General features: G+C 42.7%; 3 protein-coding genes across 3 annotated transcripts in view; 2 read left to right on the forward strand and 1 right to left on the reverse strand.

Annotated features, from left to right (window-relative positions):
- LOC101860511 (metabotropic glutamate receptor 6) overlaps window positions 1-639 on the forward strand; it is a 53969-nt gene extending 53330 nt beyond the window's left edge. Inside the window, exon 12 of the mRNA XM_035971111.1 lies at window positions 311-639. Within this exon, the coding sequence (XP_035827004.1) occupies window positions 311-639 (329 nt within the window). The remainder of the gene's footprint in view (window positions 1-310) is intronic.
- Window positions 640-1664: 1025 nt separating this feature from the next.
- LOC118478147 (metabotropic glutamate receptor-like) lies at window positions 1665-5691 on the forward strand. Its single transcript, XM_035971112.1, has 4 exons — window positions 1665-1796; window positions 2722-2791; window positions 3891-4108; window positions 4809-5691. Exons 2-4 carry the CDS (start codon window positions 2740-2742, stop codon window positions 5229-5231), a joined length of 693 nt encoding a protein of 230 aa, XP_035827005.1. The 5' UTR covers window positions 1665-1796; window positions 2722-2739; the 3' UTR covers window positions 5232-5691.
- A 4073-nt stretch (window positions 5692-9764) lies between these two features.
- Window positions 9765-15070, reverse strand: part of LOC101857128 — a gene marked incomplete in the record, with an annotated part of 9458 nt that continues 4152 nt past the window's right edge. The window contains 2 exon segments of the mRNA XM_005103555.3: window positions 9765-12645; window positions 13365-13438. Coding sequence (XP_005103612.2) covers window positions 12433-12645; window positions 13365-13438 — 287 coding nt within the window.

The following is a 15070-nucleotide window of genomic DNA, read 5'->3' on the forward strand; positions in this document are numbered from 1 at the left end:
AATAATTCGACAATTAAATATGAGCCCTATGCAAGACTCCTGGGAGTCACACTCGACTGCAGGCTCACGTACAGCAAACAGGTTGAGACAGTAATAACTAACGCCACACAGAAGATAAGGATGCTCGGCGCTGTCGCACACTCAAAATGGGGATGGAGGAAAGACGACCTACGCAAGGTCTACCTCACCCATATACAAAGTTTCCTCAACTTTGCGAGCAGCAGCTGACAACCGTGGCTGAGCAAAACTCTGATTTATAATCTGGAGGTGATTCAAAACAGCTGATGTCTGCGACTGATCGCAACCCAAGCCCAGTCATCACCGATCGAGGCACTTCGAGCTGAAACAGGGGTCCCAAGCATTGAGTCCACCATCAATGCTAACTGCCCCCAGATCAACAGAGGAGGCCCTGCGAATGAACAACGACCACCCCCAACGAATGGCGGCAACGGAACAAGTGCACAGACGCCTATAGAGACGCGGAGATTTCCGAAAAAGGGCCGAAGACGCCAGCAAAAAGAGCCCACATCTGTTCAACTACGAGAGGCCCATCATTTACTTCGAAACCAGGCCGTGGGAACGGGGAATCAACCCCGACATCGATTTCCCCCACCTGTACGGCATGAGCTAAAGGAGTGACTCCTGTGCGAAGACCCGAAGCGCTGCTGTTCGTCGAGCACGAGAATTTGGCGCACAGTACACTATTATCAATACTGACGGCTCGTCTAGTGCAGGAACAGCGGATGGCGGCGCTGGGGTCGTCATCACAACAGGGGATCCGTCCCACCCACTGACCTAAAAATATCCACCTCCGACCGTTGTTGAGAAAGGCGCCGGCCATTTTTACGTGCTCTTTCGAGGAAGAGAGGAGAGCCTTGGAAATGGCCATTGACTGGATTGACAAACAATGCGATGCATCCAGCTCGGTCGCTATTTTCACTGACAGTCAATCGCTATGCATGGCACTAATGGGAACATCACCATCCCTCGACCAAAATCGACTACGCATAAATAATGCAACACACCATTCAGTGGATCCCGGGTCACTGCGATATCCTCGGCAACGATCTCGCTTAGAGTAATGCCAAACTGGCAACAGCGCTGCCCGGTCCAGGCCGCCAAATTACATATTATGACAGTGCGTGCGCCCAGATAAAACTCATCACAAAAGACCCTCCGATATCCCACACGCGGACGAAGGAAATATACAGGGCAATTTCCTTTAAACGAGAGGCTCAAATCAAGTCCCGCTGTGACCAGTCACTACTGACAAAAATAAGGACCGGTCACTTATCTGGGCTGTGGGCCTACAAAAATAGAATAGACGAAACATCGGGCCCAATCTGTCCATTGTGCAGCGAGGAGCCCCAAGATTTGGAGCACTGGCTGCAGAGATGCCCCGCAACAGAGGTCCGACGGTGGTATCTCTTTGGGGAGAATTCAGGGAGGTTGGACTGCCTCACCCGCTACCAAAGAGAGGCGTGTCCTGGCGAAGAGCGTGCTCTTCGGGGTTCCAAACATTTTGAACTGATAGGCTACCACACACACACACACAACAACAACAATAGCAACAGCAACAACAATAACAACAACAGTAGCAACAACAACAACAACAGTAGCAACAACAACAACGTCAACAACAATAACAACAACATCAATATATTGTACGTCCTGTGTCTCTGCAGGCAATCCGTATCCACCGAATCTTCCAGGGCGGAAAGAAATCTACAACCAAGGTCCGCTTCATCAGCCCCAAGTCACAGTTACTGTTTGCCTGGATTCTCATACTAGTCCAGGTGTGTGTGTGTGTGTGTGTGTGTGTGTGTGTGTGTTTGTGTGTATGTGTGTGAGTGAGTGTGTGTGTTTGTGTGTGTGTGAATGTGTATCTGTGTACGTGTGTATGTGTGTATGTTTGTATTTGTGCATGTGTATGTCTCTGTGCCTGTGTGCATGTGTGTATGTACGTATGTGTGTGTGTGTGAGCGTGTGTGTACATAGGTGTGTATTTGTAGGACGTTGTGTGTGTGTGTATGTGTGTATGTGTGTGTGTGTGTGTGTGTGTGTATGTGTTTGTGTGTGCGCGCGCGCTCTTGCATGCGTGCATATAGGTGTGTGTGCGATCGTAAATATGTTGTCTATCTCAATAGGTATCTCTAGTTTTTCTTGGTATCGCCATGTCTATCTGTCTGTCTGTCTGTCTGTCTGTCTGTCTGTCTGTCTGTCTGTCTGTCTGTCTGTCTGTCTGTCTGTCTGTCTGTCTGTCTGTCCTCACGGTTAACTCTACGTATCACCATAATATATTATGTCGTTTGTATGTCTGTCTGTCGCCCTGTCCCATCAGGTCTCTCCATGGTTCACCATGTCTGTCGTCTTTCTGTCCCATCAGGTCTCTCCATGTATCACCATGTCTGTCGTCTTTCTGTCCCATCAGGTCACTTTATACATCACAATGTGCTGCAGCTGTCGTCTGTATGTCCAACCAGTTCGCTCTATGTATCAGCATGTCTGTCGTCTTTCAGCTCCATCAAGTCACTCTATGTACCATCATGTCTGTCATCCTTCTGCCCCATCAAGTCACTCTATGCATCATCGTGCTGCAGCTGTTGTCTGTATGTCCCACCAGTTCGTTCTAAGTACGTTTTGTATCTGCATGTCTGTCATCCTTATGCCCCATCAGGTCACTCTATGTGTCACCATGTCTGTCGTATTATACCCAACCAGGTCGTTCTCTGTATCATTATGACAGTCCTCTACAAGCCCTCAGCGGTCTACGTGCACATCGTCAAGACAGGTACTGGCCATTGTCATAATCAACATAATTATACCTTTCATTGAACCACTTAGCCTCTGTTTAGAGTTCGAGTAAAGGTCACTGGTTATAAAAGAAGAACTATGAGGACACTAAGCGGTCTAATCCTTGAAGGAGCGAATGATCATTTTGATCTAATCTTCAGATCAGAAAACCCACCCACCTACATTCTCTGCCACCCCACAAAACGACCCCCCTTCCAGGGATTCTCTCTTCCTTATTCCATGCTGGAGAGAACGTGCAAATATGATTTTAGATTAATTGTTTCTTTGGAAATTTTTTTTGTTTCTTTGTTTATCTGTTTGGGGGGGGTCTTTCTTTGTCGGCGTTATCGACATAAATTTAGTCTTTCTGTAAGAGCATATAAAGCGATCAGGCAATTGTGCCCATCAAACCTCTATGCCCGCTATGCTAAGCTCTCTTGATATCATTGACCCTTAGAAGATTTTTGCTTTCAAAACGGAAATCTCTTTGATTTTCAAAAAAAATCAACATCAATAAAATATTAGCGGTTAGGCACTGCGTCTTCACAAGTAAGAGACTCGAGTAATGGTTTAAATTGTGTCAATGTAGCGTGAAAAAAATCTACATTAAAAAAGAAATCAGTAACAATAGATGTTGATATTTGGACAATTTGTGTGTGGGGGGGGGGGTGCGTGCATGCACAAAAAAAGTGTGTTGACAGTGCCGTAAAACGTAATTATTTTTTTTAATTGGTTCAACATCTTTTAATGCCCTTTTAAAAACGCGTTTCTTTGTGGGTGTTAACGAAAAAAAAACGCTCATTAAAGGCATGGAAAAAAATGTAAATTTCCAGTTTCCAAGGATACTCAAGATTTGGAAGTCACCAAACTTTGGCGGCCTTGCTCCTGTTCATTTTACCTCTTATACCTCTTTCAATCGCAAATGTCTCGACTTCTATTCAATACTTTTTCGCCTAAAGCAAGGTAACTGAACAAGCTATATTATAAGATTATATCAGCCAAAAATTGACGAGAGCCTGGTTCCACCGCATCGTGACACTAATATACTCAGACTACAAAAAGTATTCATCGCCGTCGCTCTCCATGGTCCCTCACAGAAAATTACGTTGAGCTGAGCTGTGATTGGACAATCCCTGGCCTGGCCTCCTTCCTGTCCTACAACCTCGTTCTGGTGGGGCTGTGTAGCGTGTTCGCCTTCAAGACTCGCAAACTTCCAGACAATTTTAACGAATCCCGGTTCATCAGTCTGTGTGTCTACACCACGCTCATCATCTGGATGGCCTTTGTGCCTACCTACTTCACAGCCAATAGACAGGTGTGTCAAAGGGTAAAGGTTAATTCCGTTCGAATCCCCTCCTTCTCTCTCTCTCTCTCTCTCTCTCTCTCTCTCTCTCTCTCTCTCTCTCTCTCTCTCTCTCTCTCTCTCTCTCTCTCTCTCCCTCCCTCTCTCTCTATCGATCTATCTGTCTATCTATCTATCTCTTTCTTTCTATCTCTCTTTCTTTCTCTTTCTCTTTCTCTTTCTCTGTCGCTCTCTCTCTCTCTCCCTCCCCCCCCCCTCTCTCTCTCTCTCTCTCTCCCTCTCTCTCTCTCTCTCTCTCTCTCTCTCTCTCTCCCTCTCTCTCTCTCTCTCTCTCTCTCTCTCTCTCTCTCTCTCTCTCTCTCTCTCTCTCTCTCTCTCTCCAATACCCAAACCATTAGGAAATTGCTTGCCTCTGTTCGAAGATCTACTTATCTATTTATGATCTTTAATTATCTGAATAGTGTCGATTAGGGTTTGGTCCTTATCTACTTATCGTCGATTAGAGCATAAAACAACTGCAATCACAATGCATTGCTCTAGAACATACCATTGCGACTGTGACACTAGTTTCCCCCTAGTGGGAGATCTATATAAGACAAGTCGTATTTTCCTTTTCACTTGTGTTACTTCAGCTTGTGGTCTCAAGGGCTTATTTCTCTCAGTTTTCCTTTTATTTACTCTCTCACTCGCTCTATATTATATTCATCCCCAGTACCTGAAGACACTCCTCCTCTCCCTCTCCCTCATCGTCAACCACACCGTAGCCGTCATCTTCCTCTTCCTCCCCAAAATCTACGCTGCTGTCCACCTCATCCCCACCACCAGCATCGGCAGGGCAGCTCACAGCAGCAACAACGAAGACCAGAACAACCCCAACTACCACAACTACCACCGCGACGGCATCACCACTTTCAACACCAGCAACAGCACCAGACTCACCATGGGCGTATCGGGAAACCTCACTGTCCCCGGAAGTGGAAGCGTGATCGCGTCACAGACTGTTGGCCACGCCTTTCAAGAAACCCAGCCCCACGCCAGAAATGCCAATGGAGGATCGGGCAGTAATTTGAATACATTGACTACGATCAATGTGAGAGATATCGTTCCCTCGGACATCCCAGGATCCCATGCGTGACACACTGTTAACATAGAGTTGCACACTTTTAAACATCGAGTGACACACGTCTAACATAGAGTGATGACACACTTTTGAAATAGGATGAAACACTTTTAACATAGATTGGTACATTTTTTAACATCGTGTGACACACTTTTAACATAGAGTGATGACACACTATTGGAATAGAGTGAAACATTTTTAACATTGAGTGATAACACACTTTTCACATCAATTGGCATACCTTTTACATAGAGCGACACACTTTTAACTCGGAGTGACAAACGTTTAACATTGAGTGTCATGCTTTAACATGAGTGACACACCGTTAATATCAACACCGCGTGACACACTTTAATCATTGAGTGACACACCTATAATATCAACACCGAGTGACACACTTTTAGCTCACTGAGACGCGCATTTTGATCATTCAACAACGCTTGAAGACGCGCTGTTTTTGGGGCACTTTAAACAAGAAGCATATATATGTATATATTATATATATATATATATATAAATATATATATATATATATATATATATATATATATATATGAATATCGTTATTTATACCAATCTTTCAACTCTTTATCTGAAACTCAAAGTGTCATGCAACAGAATACATTTTATGAATAACGAAATTTGAAATTTCGTGTTTCTGATTTCTGTTCGATAGTTCGAAATGTGGCGCGACATTGCGTATTCTCTATTGCAGGTCGGACATAATTTTTAGTGTGTCCTCTAGATCTCGAAGAGTTAACATCTCGCAACTCAAGAATGTTTTCGTTGGATTTTTGAATGTCGTCATATTTTTTATGAAAGGGTTTCTTTTTTCTTTCTTTTTTTTTTTGGGGGGGTGTAATATTCAGACTGAGGTTGCCATACTGAGGAAAACACCCTAATCAAGTTTGTGGGATAGGGTTTCCATAAAGACTCATCATCATCATCATCATCATCATCATCATCATCATCATCATCATCATCATCATTATCATCATCATCATCATCAGAGCTTCCCCATTGGTTGTGGCTGTCTTCGTTGAGAACGGTACTCCCCATCGTGAAGGGGACGGCTTGCCACTTTGAGAAACACACAAGAGACAGAATTTCAAGTAAGGGCTTCCCCGAGGAGCTGTACTATCACCGTTGCTGTTTATATTCTTCACAAACAACCTGGCAGAATCCTTCCCAAACCCTAACTCACAACAACTAGCCTCCCTCCGCCAAGCTGATCTACTCCATGTTCGCTGATGACTGCACAATATTGGCCACTGACGCGAAGAGAGAAAAGGCAAATAAAGCGACACAGTTGATTGTGGACGTGGTTGTGAATTGGAGCAATGAATGGAAGCTTACATTGAAGGCTACCAAGAGTGAGGTGTGCTTCTTCTCAACATGGATGAAGGAGGCAACGTGGCAACCAATAATTCAGATCGAAGGATAAAAGATACCATTCAACCCCACTCCACGCCTGCTGGGTGTCTACCTGGATAGACAGCTAACCTTCAACAAGCACATTGAAAAAGTGTCCAAAAGTGCAACCTCAAAAATGAAGGTTATCGGTGCTGTCAGCAACTCAAAATGGGGCTGGGGTAAGGAGTCGCTCAAGAAAATATATCAGATGTTTGTGAAAAGCAAGATGGATTATGCTGCCCCAGCGTGGCAGCTTTGGCTGAGTGAGACTAGTGCAAGGCCCTGGACAGAATACAAAACAAAGCCCTCCGCCTTGTATCAGGTCAGCTGAAAACAACACCAACAGAAGCGTTGCGCTATGAGACCAGAACTGAGCACTACACCACCTATACAAAAAGAACATGCCTCAAGTCTGTAGAGATGGCTAAGAGATTACCAGACAACCATCCTAGAAAGAAAGCCCTTGATCAAGCAGTCAAGCCTAAAAACAGCAGGAAAAGTTGGTTTCGGATGGGCACCGATCTAGCAGACCACCTCCCCCCTGAAGCAGTGAATCGATGGCCGATCAATCTGGTGAGAGCTTGTCCATGGGAGACCCATGGCTAAATCGAAATTCGGACAGAACTGAGAGGCGTAAAAGGCAAAGGTGATGCCTGTAAAGGTACGTGAAGCTGAAGAGGATGTGATTAAAGAGGTTGGTGCGGATGTGACAATTTTCACCGATGAATCGGCTGTCGTGGGATACCTCGAAGGTTGAGCAGCAGCAGTGGTGATAATGAATGATGAACCACCACGAACAGAAATTATTAAAACTAAAAGTGCATTTCTTACATCAATGATGTCTGCTGCATAATGTATTGCTGACAATTGCCACAGTAGAACCAATGTGCTGATATAGACTGACAGGCAGTCCCTCTGCAAGGGGTTGCTTGGCAATAGCTCGGACAAATATGATTTGCGCCGCAAGTTCAGTGAATCCACAGACACAATAAAAATCCAGTGGATTCCAAGCCATGTTGGAATAGAAGGAAATGAGGCAGCAGACCAAGCTGCTTATGAAGACAGAAAGATTGAAGTAGACGGACGACCAACAACATACAGATCAAGAGGGAAATCAGAGACCCACCATGCAGAGCTAAGTACCAGCACCTGGAAGATGTGTATTCTGGGTACTCCTATAAGCGAGAACAAAATACATGTATCACATGTCGACCAGGTCGAGCAAGCGAGACAGCGGTCGGACCATCATTGGAGCTTAAGATGGAATAAGAACTTTGTAAATGAAGAGCTCAGCCCATGTTGCCGAAGATGCAGCCATGAAAAGGAGGATGTCAAAATATATATTTGAATGTCCAGGAACAATAGCAATTCGAATGGCGTTATTTGGACGAGTGGAGGTGCCGCTAAGCATATTGACAATGGAGCCGAAAAAGAGCCTCGCTCTCGCTCGAAGATTTCTTCGAGGAGTCCGCCAGGCTCCCTAATTAAGGAAACAAAAAAAAATCATCATCATCATCATCATCATCATCATCATCATCATCATCATCATCATCATCATCATCATCATCATCATCATCATCAAGTACCAGATTTGTGACAGACACCGGCGATCATGGTTTCTTTTCATTCCTTAGCTTCAATACTATTTTTTTAAATAAAGCTACATGGTTCTCTTAACCTTTCACCGTCACCTATCTGTTTATGGGTCTCCAAAGAGGTTGTTCTGGGTTACACCTCGTCTGCACTCAATTTTACCAATGAGAGCCAGTTGTTCTGGGTCTTTATGTCTATATTGGCGCTCATATGACCTTATGCAGTTGCGAGCGCCGTAAAACCTTACAAAAACAAACTTTATGTCTATTCAGGTGTCCCAGAAACTGCATTTGTCTTTTCGTGAACGTACTTCCACGTTGTTCCAATTGACACCAGGCGTCCGTGCTTAAACAACTTGCTTTCACTATTTCCTATTTTTTCTCAAATGAGGTGTATTGTACAGCTCATCAGCGACACTGAATGTCCAAACTTCGTTGTCGCTTTGCGATGAAAAATGATATGACGTTGTGGGGTATACCATAGCACTTTCCAAATAAATTTGAGAGGGCATAAAATTTCCTTGGTCTGTACGTTTGTTTGTTTATTATTGTTTCATAATAAATCAACAATAAGCAATCTTTGCATGCAAAAATCAACAGCAAAAATGGTAACAAAAGAAATAAGCTATCAGTGGCGGGACCCATTGGTATATTACGGGATATCCTGCAGATTCTAATTGACTTTCTCAAGAAATCTTAATAGTAGCTACTTAGCCATTTGCCCATTTGCTTACTTTTCAATTATGCACCACCTTGTCTGTAACCCACGCGACACCACTGGCTATTCCATCATATCACATAATATTGAACATGAATTATTGGTTAAAATAATGCACGTATGGTACAAAAACATTCACCACCTTCATATTCAGTCTGGCACCACAAACACGTCCGATATTGTGAATAGACAACTCCTGCTGAGGTACAAGGCGGGGCCTACCCGTTATTGCATGTTCTAGTAACTGCACCCATTCTCACATGACTAAATTCAAAGAAGTGTTGGTGCCATACGGACACTGCAGGTAATGTGCGATGATGCGTCTCGGTACCAACAGTGTGTGTGTGCCAATACCAACAGAGTCTCTCTCTCTCTCTCTTTCTCTCTCTCTCTCTCTCTCTCTCTCTCTCTCTCTCTCTCTCTCTCTATCTATCTATCTATCTATCTATATCTCTCTATCTATCTATCTCTCTCTGTCTCTCTCTCTATGTGTGTGTGTGTGAGCGTGTGTGTGTGTGTGTGTGTGTGTGAGAGAGAGAGAGAGAGAGAGAGAGAGAGAGAGAGAGAGAGAGAGAGAGAGAGAGAGTGTGTGTGCACGCGCGCGCGTGTGTGTGTATATCACTTTACTATGCGGGGTGAACCTGGTGTGTTCGTAGTATAATCTTATAATGTACTCTGATACGCATGACAATGTTTGCTTTGCTTTCCATCATGCGCACAGAGCGATTTGAATTCGAGACAATTGTGAGGAAATAGATCTAGAATCTACTAATTGTTTCTTTTCTATGGGTTTTTTTTGGTTGTTTTTTTTTGTTTTGGTTGGGGGGGGGGGGGGGGGGTTCGAGGCTAGCTGTTCGACTGTCGACGAATCCATACGGGTGTTTGAGAAAAAGGTGTTGCCAGTGCAAGCAATATACTCTTTAACATTTTTAACTCCACACCTCATATTAAAAGCAATATCTTGATTAATACTTATCGAATCCGCCTAAATATTTCAATTAAGACAGTGCATTCGTTTTACAGAAACGGAAATACGTGGAATGCAAAATCAATAATGTTTTTAATCTTCAATTTTGAATTTATAGTTGTCAGGGGTCTTAATGAAAAGTGACAGCTTTCAGCAACATGTGATGACATCTGGCGTTGTCAAATCTTCTCATAGTTGACGTATGGACAGGATGACTCGAGGTATTGTCTATTGAGGGATAATATACCACTCTTGAATTAAGGCTTGTTCTAACTGAGCAACAGATCGGGGCCAACGTAGTCTGGCATGAATGGGGCGGTCTAAAATGTCCCGCATGCGCTCAATTGGATCGAGATTTAGTAAATGCGCTGGTCATGGGTGCACGAGCAGAATGTTGCTTGTGCTAGTAGAGAAATTGATTTGTCACAGCAGCCTTATACTTATAGGCAGGTGTATTGTCGCGCATGAATGCTTGTCCTTGTGCTCAGTTTTGAAAGAAAAGTAGGCCTACATTGAGCTTTAGAACTTGGTTGATTTTGCCTTGGCCATCACACGCGAAGCTGTGCCCAGTGAAGTTTGTGTTGGGGGTGATGGGGCTGCAGTTTTATGCCATAAACTAGGCCCCTAACGCGAAGGTTCCCCTCTTTCAAACGAAGAAGAACAGTCATAACAAAGATCGGACTTTCATTTCTAAGTCTTTTCGACTAATCCTGGGTCTTTGTTTCCTGATTGAATCTGATTTCTCCAGCGTTGTGTTAGGGATGAATGGGTCCACCCTCCGTTTTATCTGTTGTGTCCTACTCGCTTGGGTCTGTCCTTCTGGGAGCCTATCGTTGCCATGTGATCCCGTATGGCAAACACAGCGTGTCAGTTCACGTTGAACCTTCCCACGACTGACGAAAGTGGTGTGTCCTCCTGAAGCATTCCAATGATGTAATTTCTCTCTGATTCATTTAGTCGAAGCATGGTGAATTGATAAAGAGAAGACACTTTTTTGCATGGCGAAAAATTTGGAAGGAGTCCAACTTTGCGGGTGTAGTTTTGGTTTCAAAGTTATATGTGCACAGTATTTGACAAAATATCAAAACCACGTGAACATCGTCAGACAAAACGATAGACCAGAGCATCTAAGTGAGTACAGTTCATGAACGACAATGAGCTTCCCTGACATGTGTGACAATTTCAAAGTAATTGGACGTACAGGTTTTGGGCTACATGTGAAGCTAAAATTAATAAAGAGTATATTATTATAGTGAGCCAGTCGGGGAATGGTAAACAATGCGAGCTGTCCGTGATTTTGAGTTTTGAGTGTTGGTGTCAACTGTGCCGGACTGTATACACATTTTTTGTGTTTAAATTCACTAGCCTTTACAGAAACTTGACTGACTTCCTCTATTCGCCTGGTAATATCGTTTCATAATTATTCAAAACACAGATAAGAAGCATTCTATGACATTCAACATCAAGCGAATTCATGACAACAGCCAAGCAGGCTGTTCAGCGCTAGAACCATAGAATGCTCCTACCTTCTCGTGGTAAATTACGGAATGAAACGAAGCTAGTAATGCGAAACTTCAGGAAATAAGTCTAGAACATATTATTTTTAGGACATAATAATATAATTTAGGAATAACACTGGACCTGTGTAAACTAGGCCTGTTTACAGTTCTGTTTTACATGTGAACAAATTCCATCCAGCGCCAATAGGCTGGGTATTGAAGCTGCTCTCTGTTCATCTACACGTCGTTTCTCATAGTAACGAGACTGGTTACATATCATGGGCTAGCCAGACATCAATGTACTGGACGTCGAGCTCACATGAATAATACAGTTGAACCTGCTTTAATAGCCTCTTGTACAAACAGCCAGTTTCAATATCCTCTCTTCATTTTTCTTTACAATAGTGACGAAGTGCAAGATGTACAGTAGTCAAAGACAACAACTTTGCTCCTCAAATATGGGTGGCTACGTCAAGCAATGTCCACTGTACTAATACATTTAGTTTGTCCGTCAATGTCTAATGATGAACAATGCAACTGTAGAGGAGAATATTCTTAAGAGAAATAGATGACATAAGAAGTGACCGGATTTGGAGCTCCTGCTGTGATCAATGAAACCACTTCTGGTAGATAAGTGTTTGCCACATTTTGAATATTCAAAATCTCCTTTCCCACTTGTGGATGTTTTAGTATGTTTTAGGTCATATATAAGGGCCGAATTATATTAGTGTTACAAGAGAGTAACAAACAAAAAAGAAGGAAGAGAAATAAGGACGATAAATGTTTGATAGTGATAGGAAAGATTTGCGGATGTGTGTGGCAGCAAAGATTTCAAAACTGAGAAAAGACTGGAATCAAAAAGAAAAATCGATGAAAATGCTCAGATCCAATGAACAATATAAATGTACATGTATGTCCACTACATCCTCAATAAAAGAGAGAAAATTGAAAAGAAACACGCATTATCAGCGTCCATAAAATCCATCCATCCACCAAAGGTAAATGAGCTATGGCAAGTTGCGTCAGTCTACTTGCTTGTCGTGAACACGAAGTGAACTGTGTCCAGGTTATAGACGTTGACCACGCCCCTTTCCCACCACGCATCCAGCAGCACGAGATGGGTGGCGAAACACAGGCACTGAGACAGGGGCAGGAAGAGCGGAGGCTGGGATGTGTGGTGATGATATCGCTTACCCGGCGGGCTCAGAAAGTACACACTGGCTTTGCGACCTAAGACATCCTGTGTATAAAGTGGTGGGAAACTGCGTACGTTAGAATGTTTGATAATAATAATAATAATAATAATAATAATAATAATAATAATAACAATAATAACAATAATAACAATAATAACAATAATAATAATAATAATAATAATAATAATAACAATAATAATAATAATAATAATAATGATAATAATAATAATAACAATAACATTTACCAAGTACTTGTCCGGGCTCCGCAGCATGTTCTATGTGTTTTAGAACTCTCATTACCCCAGCAGAAAAGATGGAAGAGAGTTTTTCAAGGTCACGAGTTGCATCGGTCGTATTGTGCCCAAATGGTAGGTTCTGCCCTTCTATGAAGGAAAATCTGGCTAGTCCCAACTCAATCAATTATAGAATCCGATCGGAAGTTTGTAGGCCACTGTGTATTAAAGATTGTGGAATAAAACCAGAACTTCCCCCCAAAGTGTCCTTTGTGTCACTATGACTGTGGATCATCACCTTTCCCTCTGTAGTCATCCCCTTTTCCTCTGTATGGCCTTAAATGACACCAGAGCTGCACTTTTCCCTCCGAGACCTAACATTGATAACACACTATAATATGGAATATTACTGCAACTGCAGCAAACCTGCACTTATCACTGCGTGGCATTGGACAGAAGAGCAAGAACCCAGATGTTGCTGGATCGATAACAAAAACCACATTAAAGGTAGTGTGAATGTGACAACTCACCACTATCTGTATTTCTGTTGGGGAAACAACTGCCTTGATTTGTACCAGAACGGAGCATCTTCGACCCATAATATCTGAAAGCGGATACGTAGGAAAATGGAACAAACAGTTGTTAAAACAAAAGGGGTGGTGGGCAGGCGCGGTTCGTCCATTGAGCACGGTCGTGTAGTGCCGCCCCAAATTTTTGAATGTTCTATGACGTAAAACACCCACAATAATCAAATAAAAGAAGCCAGAAACAAACACTAGCCAAATTTATATCAAAACGAAGGTCCTCACTGGCGCCATAACTGTCATTTCTATGTCTATAGCGCCGTAAAACATCTACTATGCTATGCCAAAGTCCACGCGCTTTAGCTAAGCAGAAAAGGATATTCAACAGTGTAACCTGACCTATAAATCGCTCTTGGAGATAAACCAAGCGATGACGACACTCGAAGCGAGTTTGGCGGTACATTAATATCAATAGCCGGCACATCTCAAATGTGCTCCTGCCGAGTAGTGCCGAAACATAGCCAAGAGTAGGCAGTCTAAAAATAAACACGATAGACCCTACGCTCTTCTTTGCCAGTATTATGTGAGCCCCGGAGCAATCCAGCGGAGTGCTCAAGTGAATTATGATTGGTTCATTGTTTGTCTTGCCACTATTTTAAGTAACTCTGTAGCCGTGAACCTGAGGGAGGTGAACGTGATCGTCCTATGAGTTGTGCCTTTAAATGGTTTTGGAGTGGAGTAGTGAAAGTTATTACATGTACTTGAGTGTTCAGTTTCAATACAATATGAACAAAATTGATGTTTAGATAACAAACAAATTTAGTACTAGAAATCAATGCGACAAGTAAGAAAAATGAAAATAAAACCACGAGGCCCTCCCTCACCAACCCAAAGATCCTAAAATTATACACCGTCTCATTTACTATGCCCTTGACTATCTTCAGCATGCCATAGCTTAATTATTATTGTGCACACCCACTTTTTAGCCCCACGAGCCGCCCCTCGTGGTGGTGGGAAAGCGAAAAGCAAGAAATTTGGGACACAGTCATTTATTATTTATTCATGTATTCTTTATTCCTTTATTCTTTTATTCAAATTTATTCAATTATTCAAATTTATTTATTTATTTGTCTATAATCAAAGACACTTCAAGGAAGCAACATTTTTCTCGGCTCGGGTTTGACATCAAGAAATAAATCGTAAAAGGGGCGTAACAGTAGGCAGGCTGCTTCATTCAATCTATTGATTATGTCCCCTCTATCGTTTCGATAGAAAATCGCTGAATATTAAAATGACGCAATATGTATACAATGCGTCTAAGCTGGTTTTTTTATGTTTTGTTTTTGTTCTCTGCTCATTTCCCGTTATTCTGCCCTTCTTCAATTTCTCTTCTAAAATTTATATTCCAATGTCCTATCTTGCACCCTTCCTCTTTCACCCACACTCCATCACCCCAACATTTTGTTCTCCTATCCTTTTACTCACACTCCTTCATTCTACTCTTCTATTTCTCCCTTTTAACTGACACTCTATCGTTCTATTCTTGCGCCTTTTTTTTTCTTGTGCTCACAATCAGTAGTGTTCTTTTCTTCAACTTTTCCTTTTTCACTCACAATCCGTCACTCCCTGGTCCCATTCTTCCACCCTACCTTTTTCATTCTCAAACCATCGTCCTTATCCCCCTGCTCATACACACACACTCACACACACAC

The sequence above is a fragment of the Aplysia californica genome, unplaced genomic scaffold, assembly GCF_000002075.1.
Source record: "Aplysia californica isolate F4 #8 unplaced genomic scaffold, AplCal3.0 scaffold00379, whole genome shotgun sequence".
NCBI classification, from domain to species: Eukaryota; Metazoa; Mollusca; class Gastropoda; order Aplysiida; family Aplysiidae; genus Aplysia; species Aplysia californica.

Excerpts from the sequence above, each read along its gene's own strand:
- LOC118478147 (XM_035971112.1), top strand. The coding sequence starts at position 2,740 with ATGACAGTCCTCTACAAGCCCTCAGCGGTCTACGTGCACATCGTCAAG. Across the intron at positions 2,792-3,890 it reads CGTGCACATCGTCAAGACAG|AAAATTACGTTGAGCTGAGC; the intron begins GTACTGGCCATT and ends GGTCCCTCACAG. Across the intron at positions 4,109-4,808 it reads ACTTCACAGCCAATAGACAG|TACCTGAAGACACTCCTCCT; the intron begins GTGTGTCAAAGG and ends ATTCATCCCCAG.